The sequence below is a fragment of the Nerophis lumbriciformis genome, linkage group LG33 (genome assembly GCF_033978685.3).
Source record: "Nerophis lumbriciformis linkage group LG33, RoL_Nlum_v2.1, whole genome shotgun sequence".
Taxonomy (NCBI): domain Eukaryota; kingdom Metazoa; phylum Chordata; class Actinopteri; order Syngnathiformes; family Syngnathidae; genus Nerophis; species Nerophis lumbriciformis.
Genome location: NC_084580.2, coordinates 26,256,612 through 26,274,095, shown reverse-complemented (window position 1 = coordinate 26,274,095; position 17,484 = coordinate 26,256,612). Strand labels below are relative to the sequence as shown.

Genomic DNA, 17,484 nt, shown 5'->3' with positions numbered 1-17,484 from the left:
TTTCCCGTGTCTAAAATAATTGATGCTAGGGCTCCAAAAGACATTTCAGACGGAGTCACGAGCACTCGAATTAAATTTGAAAATCAATATTTTTGTTGGAAGAAAAAAAAAAAAAAAAAAATTGGCTGTTTTTTCCGTTTTTGTTTACTAAGGATTTAGATATTTGTTATACAAAATACACAACAATATAACGCTGGTCAACCGAATTAAGAATGATATTTACGTTTTATTAAGTGGAAGTGACTTTGCTGGTGACAACGTAGCCCGGAAGTGCTAGTGTGTCACACTGAAAGCGCCCCCGGCGGACTCTTCAATGGAGTGTCTGTGAGCTGAAAGTTCGAAGCAAGAAAACAAACCCTACATTTAAATTCATGTATCTACAAGCAAAGTCCACATTTAAGGTAATTACTTCTGTTTTTTTTATATATATATCTGTAGTCTTGTTTACGTTGACGACTCGTGCTTGTTTTTACTGTAACTTGACTGCCTCACCGTTTTGTGTTTTTATTGTAATTATTGTTAATATTATCGTTAGTATGTCATTTCTCACAAGATTATGACGAGCTCGCACCTTCAATGATATTGGAATGATATATTCATATGTTGTGATTCACGGCAATTGTTGTGAAACGTCAGCGTGTCGCTCCGTGATGACGTCATCCATTGATGTAGTTTGTTTGGTGTGATCCTGAAGATTCTTCTTCTTCTTCTTCTTCTTCTTCTTCTTCTTCTTCTTCTTCTTCTTCTCTTCCTCCACGGACCCTGGCAGCACTGCAGCAGGAAGGATGTCAGATGTTGTGAACCAGTCCTGTCTGACGGGAGCAGAAGACACCATCTCCTTCCTGGTGAGACATCTTTTCTCCAACATGGCTCCTCATTTGCATGTGTCACCTGGCCAACCAATCAGATGCTCACTTCCTTGTTTACCTGGGATGCAGGCGTGTCCAAACCTCCTCCATTGAGGGCCACGCTCGGATAAATGAAAGCATGCGGGGGCCATTTTTCATTTTCAAATGTAATACTATATATTAATATATATGAAGTGTAGTGAATTATATTTATATAGCGCTTTTCTCTCGTGACTCAAAGCGCTTTACATAGTGAAAGCCAATATCTAAGTTACATTTAAAGCAGTGTGGGTGGCACTGGGAGCAGGTGGGTAAAGTGTCTTGGCCAAGGACACAACGGCAGTGACTAGGATGGCGGAAGCGGGGATCGAACCTGGAACCCTCAAGTTGCTGGCACGGCCACTCTACCAACCGAGCTATACCGCCCCATGTATATATGTGTATGTATATATAAGTACATATATGTATATATGTACATATATGTGTATATATATATATATGTACATATGTGTATGTATTAGAGATGCGCGGATAGGCAATTATTTCATCCGCAAACGCATCACAAAAGTCGTCAACCATCCGCCATCCACCCGAACTAACATTTAATCAAAACCGCACCCGCCCGTTGTTATATATCTAATATAGACGATGCAAGGCATTAGTGAGGTTATAAAGCTTTTGCCTGTTAAAGAAAGGAGACTGATCCAATGCAGCAGAGACATTCAATGCGTGCCACGCTGTCACGGCCCAGACGCACACCAGTGCGCAATCATCTGGGAGCCGCGCTGAGCGCACCTCCAAGCGCGTGGAGGTGCGATGTCCCTCGCACCCGCAGCGGCCATCCTACTCGTCGCGGCCTAGCCCTCGCGGCTTTCGCTGCCGGCGACGGCCGGGTATGGGCCCGACGCTCCAGCGCCATCCATTTTCAGGGCTAGTTGATTCGGCAGGTGGGTTGTTACACACTCCTTAGCGGGTTCCGACTTCCATGGCCACCGTCCAGCTGTCTATATCAACCAACACCTTTTCTGGGGTCTGATGAGCGTCGGCATCGGGCGCCTTAACCCGGCGTTCGGTTCATCCCGCAGCGCCAGTTCTGCTTACCAAAAGTGGCCCACTCGGCTCACCAGGGTGAGCCCCACCCCTTTCGTGAGCGCACTGCGCGCGGAGTGACCCCTGTTACGCGCCCCCGGCCACGGGGGTGGAGGGCAGGTAAGCTGCTTACCTGCTGCGCGTGACGCCGGCCGCGGCGAAGGCGGACGAGGCGGGGTGTCGGTGCGGTGGGCGCGGTGGTGACCCTGGACGTGCGTCGGGCCCTTCTCGCGGATCGCCTCAGCTACGGCTCCCGGTGGGGCCCTCTCGGGGGAAGGGGCCTCGGTCCCGGACCCCGGCGAGGCGTCCCTTCTCCGCTCCGTAAAAGTGTCCATCTCTTTTTTTTTTTTTCTTCTGTTGTGGCATATGCTGCAGGTGCCTGCTCGTTTTTCGTATGTGGGTAACAACATTTAACTATGTATATATATTTACCAATTGGTTTAACTGCCACCCGCCTGAATCTATTTAAAATCTAATATTTTTTTATTTCAACCGCCCGACCCGACCCGCGGATAAAATCTAATTTTTTTTTATTTCAACCGCCCGACCCGACCCAACCCGCGGATAAAATCTAATTTTTTTTTTATTTCAACCGCCCGACCCGACCCGACCCGCGGATAAAATCTAATTTTTTTTTATTTCAACCGCCCGACCCGACCCGACCCGCGGATAAAATCTAATTTTTTTTTATTTCAACCGCCCGACCCGACCCAACCCGCGGACAAAATCTAATTTTTTTTTATTTCAACCGCCCGACCCGACCCGACCCGCGGATAAAATCTAATTTTTTTTTAATTTCAACCGCCCGACCCGACCCGAGGATAAAATCTAATTTTTTTTAATTTCAACCGCCCGACCCGACCCGACCCGCGGATAAAATCTAATTTTTTTTAATTTCAACCGCCCGACCCGACCCGACCCGCGGATAAAATCTAATTTTTTTTATTTCAACCGCCCGACCCGACACGCGGATAAAATCTAATTTTTTTTATTTCAACCGCCCGACCCGACCCGACCCGACCCGACCCGACCCGACCCGCGGATAAAATCTAATTTTTTTTTATTTCAACCGCCCGACCCGACCCGCGGATAAAATCTATTTTTTTTTTATTTCAACTGCCCGACCCGACCCGACCCGCGGATAAAATCTAATTTTTTTTTATTTCAACCGCCCGACCCGACCCGACCCGACCCGACCCGACCCGACCCGCGGATAAAATCTAATTTTTTTTTATTTCAACCGCCCGACCCGACCCGCGGATAAAATCTATTTTTTTTTTATTTCAACCGCCCGACCCGACCCGACCCGCGGATAAAATCTAATTTTTTTTTATTTCAACCGCCCGACCCGACCCAACCCGCGGACAAAATCTAATTTTTTTTTATTTCAACCGCCCGACCCGACCCGACCCGACCCGCGGATAAAATCTAATTTTTTTTTAATTTCAACCGCCCGACCCGACCCGAGGATAAAATCTAATTTTTTTTAATTTCAACCGCCCGACCCGACCCGACCCGCGGATAAAATCTAATTTTTTTTAATTTCAACCGCCCGACCCGACCCGACCCGCGGATAAAATCTAATTTTTTTTATTTCAACCGCCCGACCCGACACGCGGATAAAATCTAATTTTTTTTATTTCAACCGCCCGACCCGACCCGACCCGACCCGACCCGACCCGACCCGACCCGCGGATAAAATCTAATTTTTTTTTATTTCAACCGCCCGACCCGACCCGCGGATAAAATCTATTTTTTTTTTATTTCAACTGCCCGACCCGACCCGACCCGCGGATAAAATCTAATTTTTTTTTATTTCAACCGCCCGACCCGACCCGACCCGCGGATAAAATCTAATTTTTTTTTATTTCAACCGCCCGACCCGACCCGACCCGCGGATAAAATCTAATTTTTTTTTATTTCAACCGCCCGACCCGACCCGACCCGCGGATAAAATCTAATTTTTTTTTTATTTCAACCGCTCGACCCGACCTGACATGCGGATAAAATCTAATTTTTTTTTTATTTCAACCGCCCGACCCGCGGATAATCCGCGGACTCCGCGGTTGTGTCCGCAAACCGCGCATCTCTAGTATGTATACATGTACATATATGTATGGATATGTATGTATGTACATATATGTGTGTGTATGTGTATGTATATATGTACATATATGTGTATTTAGGGTAACTAAGACTAGTATTTGTAGATGACAACATGCTGTGTGGTCCCAGGTGTGTGTCCTTCATGTGTGTGAAGAGTGGGCGGGTCTAGGCCAGGTGGAGGACTACCTGAGTGTGTTGGAGTATCTGTTGTGGGTCTTCACCCCTCTGGCAGTGGTCTTCATCCTGCCCTTCCTCATCGTCATCCTCCTCTACCTCTCCATACTCTTCCTTCACGTCTACAAGGTAAGACTTCATTATATTTACTGGAGTGGAACCTCATGTATATCATCATTTACATTGTCATATACATGTATATCATCACGTAAATCATCATATACATCACATACATCACCATGTCCATCATCATATACATCATCACATACATCACGTACATCATCATGTACATCATCACGTACATCATCATGTACATCATCACATACATCACGTGCATCATCACATACATTATCATGTACATCATTACGTACATCATCACATACATTATCATGTACATCATCACATACATCATGTACATCATCATGTACATCATCACATACATCACATGCATCATCATGTGCATCATCACATATATTATCATGTACATCATTACGTACATCATCACATACATTATCATGTACATCATCACATACATCACGTACATCATCATGTACATCATCACATACATCACGCACATCTTCATGTACATCGTCACATCATCACGTGCATCATCATGTACATAATCACATACATCACGTGCATCATCATGTACATCGTCACATACATTGTCATGTACATCATTACATACATCATGTACATAATCACATACATCACATGCATCATCATGTGCAACATCACATATATTATCATGTACATCATTACGTACATCATCACATACATTATCATGTACATCATCACATACATCACGTACATCATCATGTACATCATCACGTACATCATCATGTACATCATCACATACATCACGTACATCATCATGTACATAATCACATACATCACATGCATCATCACATACATTATCATGTACATCATTACATACATCATCACATACATTATCATGTACATCATTACGTACATCATCACATACATTATCATGTACATCATTACATACATCATCACATACATTATCATGTACATCATCACATACATCACGTACATCTTCATGTACATAATTACATACATCAGGTGCATCATCATGTACATCGTCACATCATCACATACATCATCATGTACATAATCACATACATCACATGCATCATCACATACATTATCATGTACATCATTACATACATCATGTACATCATCACATACATCCCATACATATCACATACATAATCACATACATCACATACTTAATCACATACATCACATACATCATCATGTACATCATCACATACATCATCACATACATCATCATGTACATCATCACATACATCATCACATACATCATCATGTACATCATCACATACATCACGTGCATCATCATCTTCCAGCTGTTAAAGTTGTAGTGTAAAGTGATTGTAAGTCGCTGTAAAGTGATTGTTAGTTGCTGTAAAGTGATTGTTAGTTGCTGTAAAGTGATTGTTAGTTGCTGTAAAGTGATTGTAAGTTGCTGTAAAGTGATTGTTAGTTGCTGTAAAGTGATTGTTAGTTGCTGTAAAGTGATTGTTAGTTGCTGTAAAGTGATTGTTAGTTGCTGTAAAGTGATTGTTAGTTGCTGTAAAGTGATTGTTAGTTGCTGTAAAGTGATTGTTAGTTGCTGTAAAGTGATTGTTAGTTGCTGTAAAGTGATTGTTAGTTGCTGTAAAGTGATAGTTGCTGTAAAGTGATTGTTAGTTGCTGTAAAGTGATTGTTAGTTGCTGTAAAGTGATTGTTAGTTGCTGTAAAGTGATTGTTAGTTGCTGTAAAGTGATTGTTAGTTGCTGTAAAGTGATGTGTGAGGTGTTGCAACAGAGGAAGAACCAGCTGCGGGAGGCCTACTGCAACAACCTGTGGGACGGAGCGAGGAAGACTCTGGCCACCCTGTGGGACGGACACGGAGCGATATGGCACGGTAGAGGAAGAGGGTCTTCAAGCTCTGGCTCCTCCTTGGCACCGTAACCATCCAGGGACTGTGCTCCCACAGGCTACGAGATCCACGGCATGGAGAAGATCCCGACCCAAGGAGCGGCACTGATCGTGTACTACCACGGAGCCATCCCCATAGACTACTACTACTTCCTGGCCAACGTCATCATCCAGAAGGGACGCACCTGTCACTCTGTGGCCGACCACTTCCTCTTCAAGATACCAGGTGAGTGCACAGCAAGATGAAGGAAGCCTCACTTCTAAAATTCAGCTTTTTTAAAATAAAAATGCAGTGTTTTAAAATGTAGTCAAGGCAGTAAAACGGCTGCTGAAGCAAAGTTGACATGGAAGGTGTGTTTGGTGCAGGTCTGAAGTTGCTGCTGGAGGTGTTCAGTGTGATGCACGGCCCCCAGGAGGAGTGTGTGCAGGCCCTGAGGAGTGGCCACCTGCTGGGCATCTCACCAGGAGGGGTGAGGGAGGCTCTGTTCAGTGATGAGACTTACCCTCTTCTCTGGGGCAAACGCAGCGGCTTTGCCCAGGTGGCCATCGACTCCCAGGTGGTGAGTCACCTTTTTATTGGCAAAACTATCTAACGTTCACCTTTACACATTTCCCTGATTACCAGGAAATCCAGGAATATCTCCACAATTTGGGCAATATACAAACCTTTCCATATCCCACATTTCTCATCTGATTCAAACTGTTCCAACATCCACACACTCCACTTATCCTGGATGCAAAAATGTCCCTGATTACCAGGAAATCCAGGAATATCTCCGCAATTTGGCCAATATACAAACCTTACCATATCCCACATTTCTCAACCGATTCCAACCGTTCCAACATCCACACACTCCACTTATCCTGAATGCAAAAAATTCCCTGATTACCAGGAAATCCAGTACTATCTCCACAATTTGGGCAATATACAAACCTTTCCATATCCCACATTACTCAACCGTTCCAACATCCACACACTCCACTTATCCTGGATGCAAAAATGTCCCTGATTACCAGGAAATCCAGGAATATCTCCACAATTTGGGCAATAGACAAACCTTTCCATATCCCACATTACTCAACCGTTCCAACATCCACACACTCCACTTATCCTGGATGCAAAAATATCCCTGATTACCAGGAAATCCAGGTATTCCAGGAATATCTCCACAATTGGGCAAATATCCAAACCTTTCCATATCCCACATTACTCAACCATTCCAACATCCACACACTCCACTTATCCTGGATGCAAACATTTCCCTGATTACCAGGAAATCCAGGAATATCTCCAACTATTTGGGCAATATACAAACCTTTCCATATCCCACATCTTTCAACCGATTTGAACCGTTCCAACATCCACACACTCCACTTATCCTGGATGCAAAGATTTCCCTGATTACCAGGAAATCCAGGAATATCTCCACAATTTGGCCAATATACAAACCTTTGCATATCCCACATTTCTCAACCTATTCGAACCGTTCCAACATCCACACAGTCCACTTATTCTGGATGCAAAAATTTCCCTGATTACCAGGAAATCTAGGTATTCCAGGAATATCTCCACAATTTGGGCAATATACAAACCTTTCCATTTCCCACATTACTCAACCGATTCTAACCGCTCCAACATCAACACACCCCACTTATCCTGGATTCAAAAATTTCCCTGATTACCAGGAAATCCTGGTATTCCAGGAAATTCTCCACAATTTGGCCAATATGCAAACCTTTCCATATCCCACATTTCTCATTCGATTTGTACCGTTCCAACATCCACACACTCCACTTATCCTGGATGCAAAAATGTCCCTGATTACCAGGAAATCCAGGAATATCTCCACAATTTAGCCAATATACTTTTCTTTTGACTTCTTTTCTCCCAGTTTTCATCCAAACTCGACTGTTCAAGTATCTAAATGTTCATCTTGACCTGGCATTGACGGCAAGTTTCTTCCAAAAGTTCCAAGTTTACCAGGAATTCCAGGAGTTTCTCCCCATTGAAAATGAATGGGACACGTACAAAGTTCTGCATATCCCGCATTTCTCATCTGATTCCAACTGTTCCACCATCCGCATAGTCCACTCACCCTGGACATTCAAGACAAAAATGTTTGCAGGTTAAAAAATGTCCCTGATTACCAGGAATTCCAGTTTTTTTTCTTTTTTTTTCTTTTAACCAAACTGAACTTAGTGCTAATGTTGTGTTTAGTTTAGCAGTAAAATGAGCTGGCCTGGCTATATTAAGATAGCAGGTACAAATATGCATGCAAACACTCCTACAGACGCTTTAGTGAGTATGAATTGTTTTAGTTGTATTGTAAAACTTACAAACTTGCTTGGAGCGATGAATGAAGCATCCATTCAAGTAGAAACGCTATGGACGGTAAGAAGGCGGAACAGGACTTCTACTTCCGGTTGAAGACTCAGTCAGTCTAACAGAAGGCAGTGCAGCACCTGCAGTGAGCAAACATGTCCAGAAGATGGCAGCACAGCACAAACAATAACAAAACACAAATTAGCCGCACCAAAGGGTTCAAAGTGTAGGACAATAGGAGCGGCTTATAGTCCGGAATTTTCTTATCAACTGCCTGGAATGGATTTATGCTGTCTTTAGGTTGAAGTGGAGTAGTTATTGTTTTTTTCTGACACCTAGTGGTCACAATAATTGATGAAGATAGATTTTTAGAAAGTTCCCCAAATTCTTTAAAAGTTCAAAGGGTATCAAATACCTTTCCCACGTGGACTAAGGCCATAAAAGAAGGCTTTTGCAGGTCTTCAGAGTTGGACCCCCTGGTGTAGTCCCTGCAAAGCCATGACTGAAAATCACCTGATCAATAAAACCTGCTGAATGTCTTTCTGGACCTGGTATACCGTACTAGGTCCAGATATACTTTAGCATTTTGGCTCATTCTTTGTTTCTCCCTTCCAGACCATCATTCCCATGTTTACACAAAACCTGCGAGAAGGCTTTAGGTCTCTGGGCACACTCAGTAAGTGTTGATGACTAGATCCTTGTACCTCAACCTTTTTACATCTCTTATTGGACATGCAAGCTCAGCAGTTTCTGCCAAAGCTGAACCACCACGAGAGTATGTGTTCAAAAGATACTTATTCAGTTTTCTATGATGTGTTTCACCTTTTTGGACAGGATTCTTCCGCTGGTTGTACGAGAGGTTTCGTCTTCCTGTAGCTCCCGTCTACGGTGGATTTCCAGTGAAGTTCCGGACATTCCTTGGCGATCCGATCCCGTATGACCCGGACATAACTGCAAATGAGCTGGCAGAAAAAGTAAGCTCCGTTCTAGCACAAGTTGTAATGGTAGGTGTAGCAGATCTTTCAGAACATTAGGTTGGGTAGAGAGGCGAACCATCCTTCACAGTCCAAACTCGTGTTGATGCTAGTCATGTCTCCTGGACTTGCTGTCTTAGAACTTTAAAAATAGTGCCTACTGACCAACCTGTGCCATCATAAAGACCATACTTCCACACAAGGATTCCTGGTGATACCTGTTAGACCTGATCCTCACCTGATTGAAGAACGTCCTCATGACACGCTCCTGTCATGCGGACCATTCTGTTGCGTCCAACCCAAGAAGGTAGAAGGAGCCACGTCCATGACCAAGTTCTAGCACAAGTTGTAATGGTAGGTGTAGCAGATCTTTCAGAACATTAGGTTGGGTAGAGAGGCGAACCATCCTTCACAGTCCAAACTCGTGTTGATGCTAGTCATGTCTCCTGGACTTGCTGTCTTAGAACTTTAAAAATAGTGCCTACTGACCAACCTGTGCCATCATAAAGACCATACTTCCACACAAGGATTCCTGGTGATACCTGTTAGACCTGATCTTCACCTGATTGAAGAACGTCCTCATGACATGCTCCTGTCATGCGGACCATTCTGTTGCGTCCAACCCAAGAAGGTAGAAGGAGCCACGTCCATGACCAAGTTCTAGCACAAGTTGTAATGGTAGGTGTAGCAGATCTTTCAGAACACTAGGTTGGGTACAGAGGCGAACCATCCTTCACAGTCCAAACTCGTGTTGATACTAGTCATGTCTCCTGGACTTGCTGTCTTAGAACTTTAAAAATAGTGCCTACTGACCAACCTGTGCCATCATAAAGACCATACTTCCACACAAGGATTCCTGGTGAAACCTGATCCTCACCTGATTGAAGAACATTCTCATGACACGCTCCTGTCATGCGGACCATTCTGTTGCGTCCAACCCAAGAAGGTAGAAGGAGCCACGTCCATGACCAAGTTCTAGCACAAGTTGTAATGGTAGGTGTAGCAGATCTTTCAGAACATTAGGTTGGGTACAGAGGCGAACCATCCTTCACAGTCCAAACTCGTGTTGATGCTAGTCATGTCTCCTGGACTTGCTGTCTTAGAACTTTAAAAATAGTGCCTACTGACCAACCTGTGCCATCATAAAGACCATACTTCCACACAAGGATTCCTGGTGATACCTGTTAGACCTGATCTTCACCTGATTGAAGAACGTCCTCATGACATGCTCCTGTCATGCGGACCATTCTGTTGCGTCCAACCCAAGAAGGTAGAAGGAGCCACGTCCATGACCAAGTTCTAGCACAAGTTGTAATGGTAGGTGTAGCAGATCTTTCAGAACATTAGGTTGGGTAGAGAGGCAAACCATCCTTCACAGTCCAAACTCGTGTTGATGCTAGTCATGTCTCCTGGACTTGCTGTCTTAGAAGTTTAAAAATAGTGCCTACTGACCAACCTGTGCTATCATAAAGACCATACTTTCCTGGTGATACCTGTTAGACCTGATCTTCACCTGATTGAAGAACGTCCTCATGACACGCTCCTGTGATGCGGACTATTCTGTTGCGTCCAACCCAAGAAGGTAGAAGGAGCCACGTCCATGACCAAGTCTCCGAACATGGTGGCTCAGTTCACAAAGAGGACCTTCTAGAGGGAACACTAAACACATACATATCGGCAACACCGTCCACCATACACCTTTCTTTGTCAAACAAAGGGTTAAGACCTGTACAGCTCAGACCAAGCCTGTGCTCCAAGAAGAAGCCATTGGGGCTCTCAGGATAGCAAGAAACAAGGCATGGGACCTAATAGTTTTTACTTTTTATAACTTATCGTGGACTAGACACTCTCATCCATCCGTCTTCTTCAAGTTATCTGAGGTCGGGTCACGAAGGCAGCAGAGAAGCCCAGACTTGCTTCATCCCAGCCACTCTGGGGGATCCTGAGATGTTCCCAGGCCAGCTGGGAGACATAGTCCTGGGTCTTTCCCGTGGCCCCCAACCGGTCGGATTTGCCCTAAACACCTCCCCAGGGAGGCATCCGGGTGGCATCCTGACCAGATGCCTGAACCCCCTCATCTGGCTCTTCTCCATGGGGAGGAGCAGCAGATTTACTTTGATCTCCTCCTGGATGACAGAACTTCTCACCCTATCTCTAAGGGAGAACTCCGCCACCCGACAGAAAAAATGTATTTGCTTGGACCCGTGATCTTGTCCTTTCCATCATAATCCAAAAACCATGACCATAGGTGAGATCTTGTACCCGTGATCTTGTCCTTTAGGTCATAACCCAAAGACCATGACCATAGGTGAGGATAGGAACATAGATCTTGTACCCGTGATCTTGTCCTTTAGTCAGAACCAGAGATCATGACCATAGGTGAGGATGGGAACGTAGATCGACCGGTAAATTGAGAGCTTTGCCTTCCGGCTCAGCTCCTTCTTCACCACAACGGATCGACACAGGGTCCGCATGATTGAAGACCCCGCACCGATCCACCTGTTGATCTTCTTCCCTCACTCGTGAACAAGACGCCGAGGTACTCTTAAACTTGGGTCAGGATCTTGTCCGCAACCCAGAGATGGCACTCCACCCTTTTCCGGGCGAGAACCATGGACTCGGACAGGGAGGTTCCGGATTTTTTTTCCCAGTCGCTTCACACTCGGCCGCGAACCGATCCAGTGAGAGCTGTAAAGGTACCAGTCTAGATGATATGCTAGCTGACCGGAATTGTGACCCGGGATGTATCGCTCCTCCATGCACAGCTGTGGACCTCTCTGGATGAAGATCCCCTGGGACTATCTGGACGGACTGGACTCCCACATTATATATTTGAATAATGGCGGGCTCTTAGATGGGGGCGTCCCTACATCTGTGGTCCCTTTTCTAGGGTTCTTCTGGGCCTTTTGGAGTTCTTCCCTGCCCGGACGTGGGTTGAGTTCTGAAGCCCTAAGTCTACATTTATTCGGCTAAGATTGATGAAAATGTGTTCCTGTGTTGACTTGAGTCAGGTGCTGTAGAACCTTTCCAGGTCAATGATCCCTGGTCCAAGTCTGGGGACTTACTGCAGGTGTGTTTGTCGTGCAGGTGAAACAGTCCGTCCAGGGTCTGATAGACAAGCACCAGCAGATCCCAGGCAACATCCTGAGAGCTCTTCTGGAGAGGTTCCACAGCAAGTACAAAGACAAGTAACTCCTTCCTAGTCTTGGTGGGAAATGAAGGAGCAGACTGTTCAGTGCCTGGAGCTGAAGCACAAGACCTGCTGGGGACTTGGAAGTCCTCAATTTAAAGTACCGGTGTCAAACTCAAGGCCCGTCACTTCATTTAATGTGGTCTATCACTTCGTTTAAGGTGATCTGCCATATCATTTAATGTGGTCTGCCACTCATTTAATATGGCCTTCCACCTCATTTAATGTGGCCTGCCACATCATTTAATTAACGTGGTCTGTCACATCAAGTCTGCCACTCATTTATAATGGCCTCTCACCTCATTTAATGTGGCCCGTCACATTATTTAATGTGGTCTGCCACATCATTTAAAGTGGCCTGCCACTCCAAATTAAAATGGCCCGCCACATCATTTAATGTGGTCTGCCACATCATTTATTTGGCCTGCCACATCATTTAACATGTCCTGCCACATCATTTAATGAGGCCTGCCACTTCATTTAATGTGGTCTGTCACATCATTTAAAGTGGCCTGCCACTCCAAATTAATATGGCCCGCCACATCATTTAATGTGGTCTGCCACATCATTTAATGTGGCCTGCCACATCATTTATTTGGCCTGCCACATCATTTAACATGTCCTGCCACATCATTTAATGAGGCCTGCCACTTCATTTAATGTGGTCTGTCACATCATTTAAAGTGGCCTGCCACTCCAAATTAATATGGCCCGCCACATCATTTAATGTGGTCTGCCACATCATTTAATGTGGCCTGCCACATCATTTATTTGGCCTGCCACATCATTTAACATGTCCTGCCACATCATTTAATGAGGCCTGCCACTTCATTTAATGTGGTCTGTCACATCATTTAGTGTGGTCTGCCAAGTCATTTAATGTGGTGGCCTGCCACGTCATTTAATGTGGTCTGCCAAATAATTTATTTGGCCTGCCACCTCATTTAAGGTGCCCTGCCACATCATTTAATGAATGTGGTCTGCGACATCATTTAATGAGGCCTGCCACTTCATTTAATGTGGTCTGTCACATCATTTAGAGTGGTCTGCCACGTCATGCAATGTGGTCTTCCACGTCATTTATTGAGGCCTGCCACATCATTTATTTGGCGTGCCACATCATTTAATTTGGGCTGCCACATCATTTAACATGTCCTGCCACATCATTTAATGAATGTGGTCTGCCACATCATTTAATGAGGCCTGCCACTTCATTTAATGTGGTCTGTCACATCATTTCGTGTGGTCTGCCACATCATTTAATGTTGTGGCCTGCCATATCATTTAACGAGGCCTGCCACTTCATTTCGTGTGGTCTGTCACATTTAGGGTGGCCTGCCACGTCATTTAATGTAATCTGTCACATCACTTAATGTGGTCTGCCACTTCATTTAAGGTGGTCTGTCACATCATTTAACGTGGTCTGTCACATCATTTAGGGTGGCCTGCCACATCATTTAATGGGGTCTGTCACTTCATTTGATGTGGTCTGTCACATCATTTAGTGTGGTCTGCCACATCATTTAACACGGTCTGCCACATCATTCAATGTGGTCTTCCACATCATTTAATGTGGCCTGCCACATCATTTATTTGGCCTGCCACATCATTTAATGTGGCCTGCCACATCATTTAATGAGGCCTGCCACTTCATTTAATGAATGTGGTCTGCCACATCATTCAATGTGGTCTTCCACGTCATTTAATGTGGCCTGCCACATCATTTATTTGGCCTGCCACATCATTAATTGGCCTGCCACATCATTTATTTGGCCTGCCACATCATTTAAGTGGCCTGTCACATCATTTGATGAATGTGGTCTGCCACATCATTCAATGTGGTCTTCCACGTCATTAAAGTGGCCTGCCACATCATTTAACGAGGCCTGCCACTTCATTTAATGAATGTGATCTGCCACATCATTCAATGTGGTCTTCCACGTCATTTAATGTGGCCTGCCACATCATTTAGTTGGCCTGCCACATCATTTATTTGGCCTGTCACATCATTTGATGAATGTGGTCTGCCACATCATTCAATGTGGTCTTCCACGTCATTTAAAGTGGCCTGCCACATCATTTAATGAGGCCTGCCACTTCATTTAATGAATGTGGTCTACCACATCATTCAATGTGGTCTTCCACGTCATTTAATGTGGCCTGCCACATCATTTAGTTGGCCTGCCACATCATTTATTTGGCCTGCCTCATAATTTTATGTGGCCTGTCACATCATTTAATGAGGCCTGCCACTTCATTTAATGTGGTCTGTCACATCATTTAGTGTGGTCTGCCACATAATTTAATGTGGTGGTCTGCCACTTCATTTAATGAGGCCTGCCACTTCATTTAAACGTGGTCTGTCACATCATTTAGTGTGGTTGCCTGACACTTCCTTTAAAGTGGCCTGCCACTTCATTTAACTTGGTGGCCTGCCACTTCAATTAAGGTGGTCTGCCACATCATTTAATGTGGCCTTGTGAGGACAGCCATAACTGTGATGAATAAGAATCCAGTGTGTTTAGTTGGTGTTGTTGAAGTTGGACTTGAGTTCTGCTGACACGGGGGAACCAGAACCACAACCACAACCAGAACCAGGCCACTTGAATACTCCCCTCATGTGGAAGTGCTTTTATTGTGAAGGAGTCCCATTGTACTTGATGAGACATAAAACTGCAGTAGTACCTCAACTCATCACTTCAATGGAGCTTGTAACTCAAAACACTCTTATCTCAAAGCAGCACTGGAACCAATTAAAGTCCAATATTGTATACAACTACAATAGTAATATTATACACTATCTTTTACATCCAATATTGTATACAACTACAATAGTAATATTATACACTATCTTTTACATCCAATATTGTATACAACTACAATAGTAATATTATACACTATCTTTTACATCCAATATTGTATACAACTACAATAGTAATATCTATCTTGGAGACGGGATTTCTACTGCTGCTTCACCATCAGCAGCTTCTCCATATTTTCATGGATAAATGCTTGGATAATATTTGAACCTCCTTGACCTACTCTCTCTGCTTCACTATCCAACAAACATGTAAACTGAGGTACTACTGCACTTACTACCCTGATCATTGTGTAACTTGCTAGTACTGCTCGTATTACCCTGATCATTGTGTAACTTGCTAGTACTGCACTTACTACCCTGATCATTGTGTAACTTGCTAGTACTGCTCGTATTACCCTGATCATTGTGTAACTTGCTAGTACTGCTCGTATTACCCTGATCATTGTGTAACTTGCTAGTACTGCTCGTATTACCCTGATCATTGTGTAACTTGCTAGTACTGCACTTACTACCCTGATCATTGTGTAACTTGGTAATACTGCACTTACTACCCTGATCATTGTGTTACTTGGTAGTACTGCACTTACTACCCTGATCATTGTGTAACTTGGTAATACTGCACGTATTACCCTGATCATTGTGTAACTTCATACATTTGTATGCTAGCCTGATTCTAACAGAGACTAATTGTTAGCAAGTACTTTGTACTTCATTTGTTCCCAGTACAGCATGTGATGTAGTACTTGTTGTTGGCAAGTACTACATCACGTGTTTCTTGTACTTCTAGTTGTTGTAGTGTACTTGGAGTTGAATTACATTTGGACTACTTGTAGTCGCTTACTTGTAGTTTTTTGTAGTTGTAATAGTTGTAGTTGTGATATTTTGTAGTTGTAGTAGTGTTTTGTGGTTGTAGTATATTGTAGTTGTAGTAGTGTATTGTAGCTTTTTGGTAGTTGTAGTAGTCTATCAGTTTCTTGTAGTTGTAGTCTACCGTAGTTTGTTGTAGTACTGTATTATAGTTTCTTGTAGTAGTAATAGTGTATTATAGTTTCTTGTAGTTGTAGTAATCCCGTGTGAATCATTGGTGTTGCTTGCCAAACATGTTTTTGATTCCAGTCTTGTGCAGGTCTATTCCAGTCCTGTGCAGGTCTATTCCAGTCCTATGCAGGTGTGTCTTAGTCTTGTGCAGGTCTACAGTCTTGCCATAATGAAGTAGTTCCTCAAAGGTGCAGAACAATCAGTCTCAGTTAGCATATTAAAGGTTTTGTATAAAAGTGATTGATATCAATGTTGTGATTATATTTATATTTATATTTGTCATGTGACTTTTCATCACATGCTTTTATTATTGCACTCAAATGTCATTTGAATAAAACTATTTTTTTAACATCTTTCATTGGACTTCCTTCTTTTGTACCGTGGATCCACACAGTATCAGTCAGTATCATTTGATCCACAAAAGTATCGGTCCTTGTGTTTCAGTATCCTTTGATCGACACAGTATCAGTCCATGTGTTTCAGTATCATTTGATCGACACAGTATCAGTCCATGTGTTTCAGTATCCTTTGATCGACACAGTATCAGTCCATGTGTTTCAATATCCTTTGATTGACAACAGTACCAATCCTTGTTTTTCAGTATCGTTTGATTGACACCGTATCAGTCCATGTGTTTCAGTATCGTTTCATCGACAACAGTATCAATCCTTGTTTTTCAGTATCGTTTCATCGACACAGTATCAGTCCATGTGTTTCAGTATCATTTGATCGACACAGTATCAGTCCATGTGTTTCAGTATCCTTTGATTGACACAGTATCAGTCCATGTGTTTCAGTATCCTTTGATTGACAACAGTACCAATCCTTGTTTTTCAGTATCGTTTGATCAACACCGTATCAGTCCATGTGTTTCAGTATCGTTTCATCGACAACAGTATCAATCCTTGTTTTTCAGTATCGTTTCATCGACACAGTATCAGTCCATGTGTTTCAG

The 17,484-nt window shown here is 43.6% G+C and overlaps 1 protein-coding gene across 1 annotated transcript; it reads left to right on the top strand.

The window, feature by feature from the left end:
• Positions 1 to 257: 257 nt before the first annotated feature.
• tmem68 (transmembrane protein 68) lies at positions 258 to 16,636 on the top strand. The gene is made up of 9 exons (XM_061928717.1): positions 258 to 401; positions 770 to 845; positions 4,173 to 4,346; positions 6,070 to 6,169; positions 6,242 to 6,409; positions 6,550 to 6,743; positions 9,122 to 9,182; positions 9,341 to 9,480; positions 12,568 to 16,636. Exons 2-9 carry the CDS (start codon positions 786 to 788, stop codon positions 12,670 to 12,672), a joined length of 1,002 nt encoding a protein of 333 aa, XP_061784701.1. The 5' UTR covers positions 258 to 401; positions 770 to 785; the 3' UTR covers positions 12,673 to 16,636.
• Positions 16,637 to 17,484: the final 848 nt, after the last annotated feature.

Coding starts and splice junctions, on each gene's coding strand:
- tmem68 (XM_061928717.1), top strand. CDS start 786: ATGTCAGATGTTGTGAACCAGTCCTGTCTGACGGGAGCAGAAGACACC. Junction 846..4,172: donor AAGACACCATCTCCTTCCTG/GTGAGACATCTT, acceptor GTGTGGTCCCAG/GTGTGTGTCCTTCATGTGTG. Junction 6,744..9,121: donor TGGCCATCGACTCCCAGGTG/GTGAGTCACCTT, acceptor TCTCCCTTCCAG/ACCATCATTCCCATGTTTAC.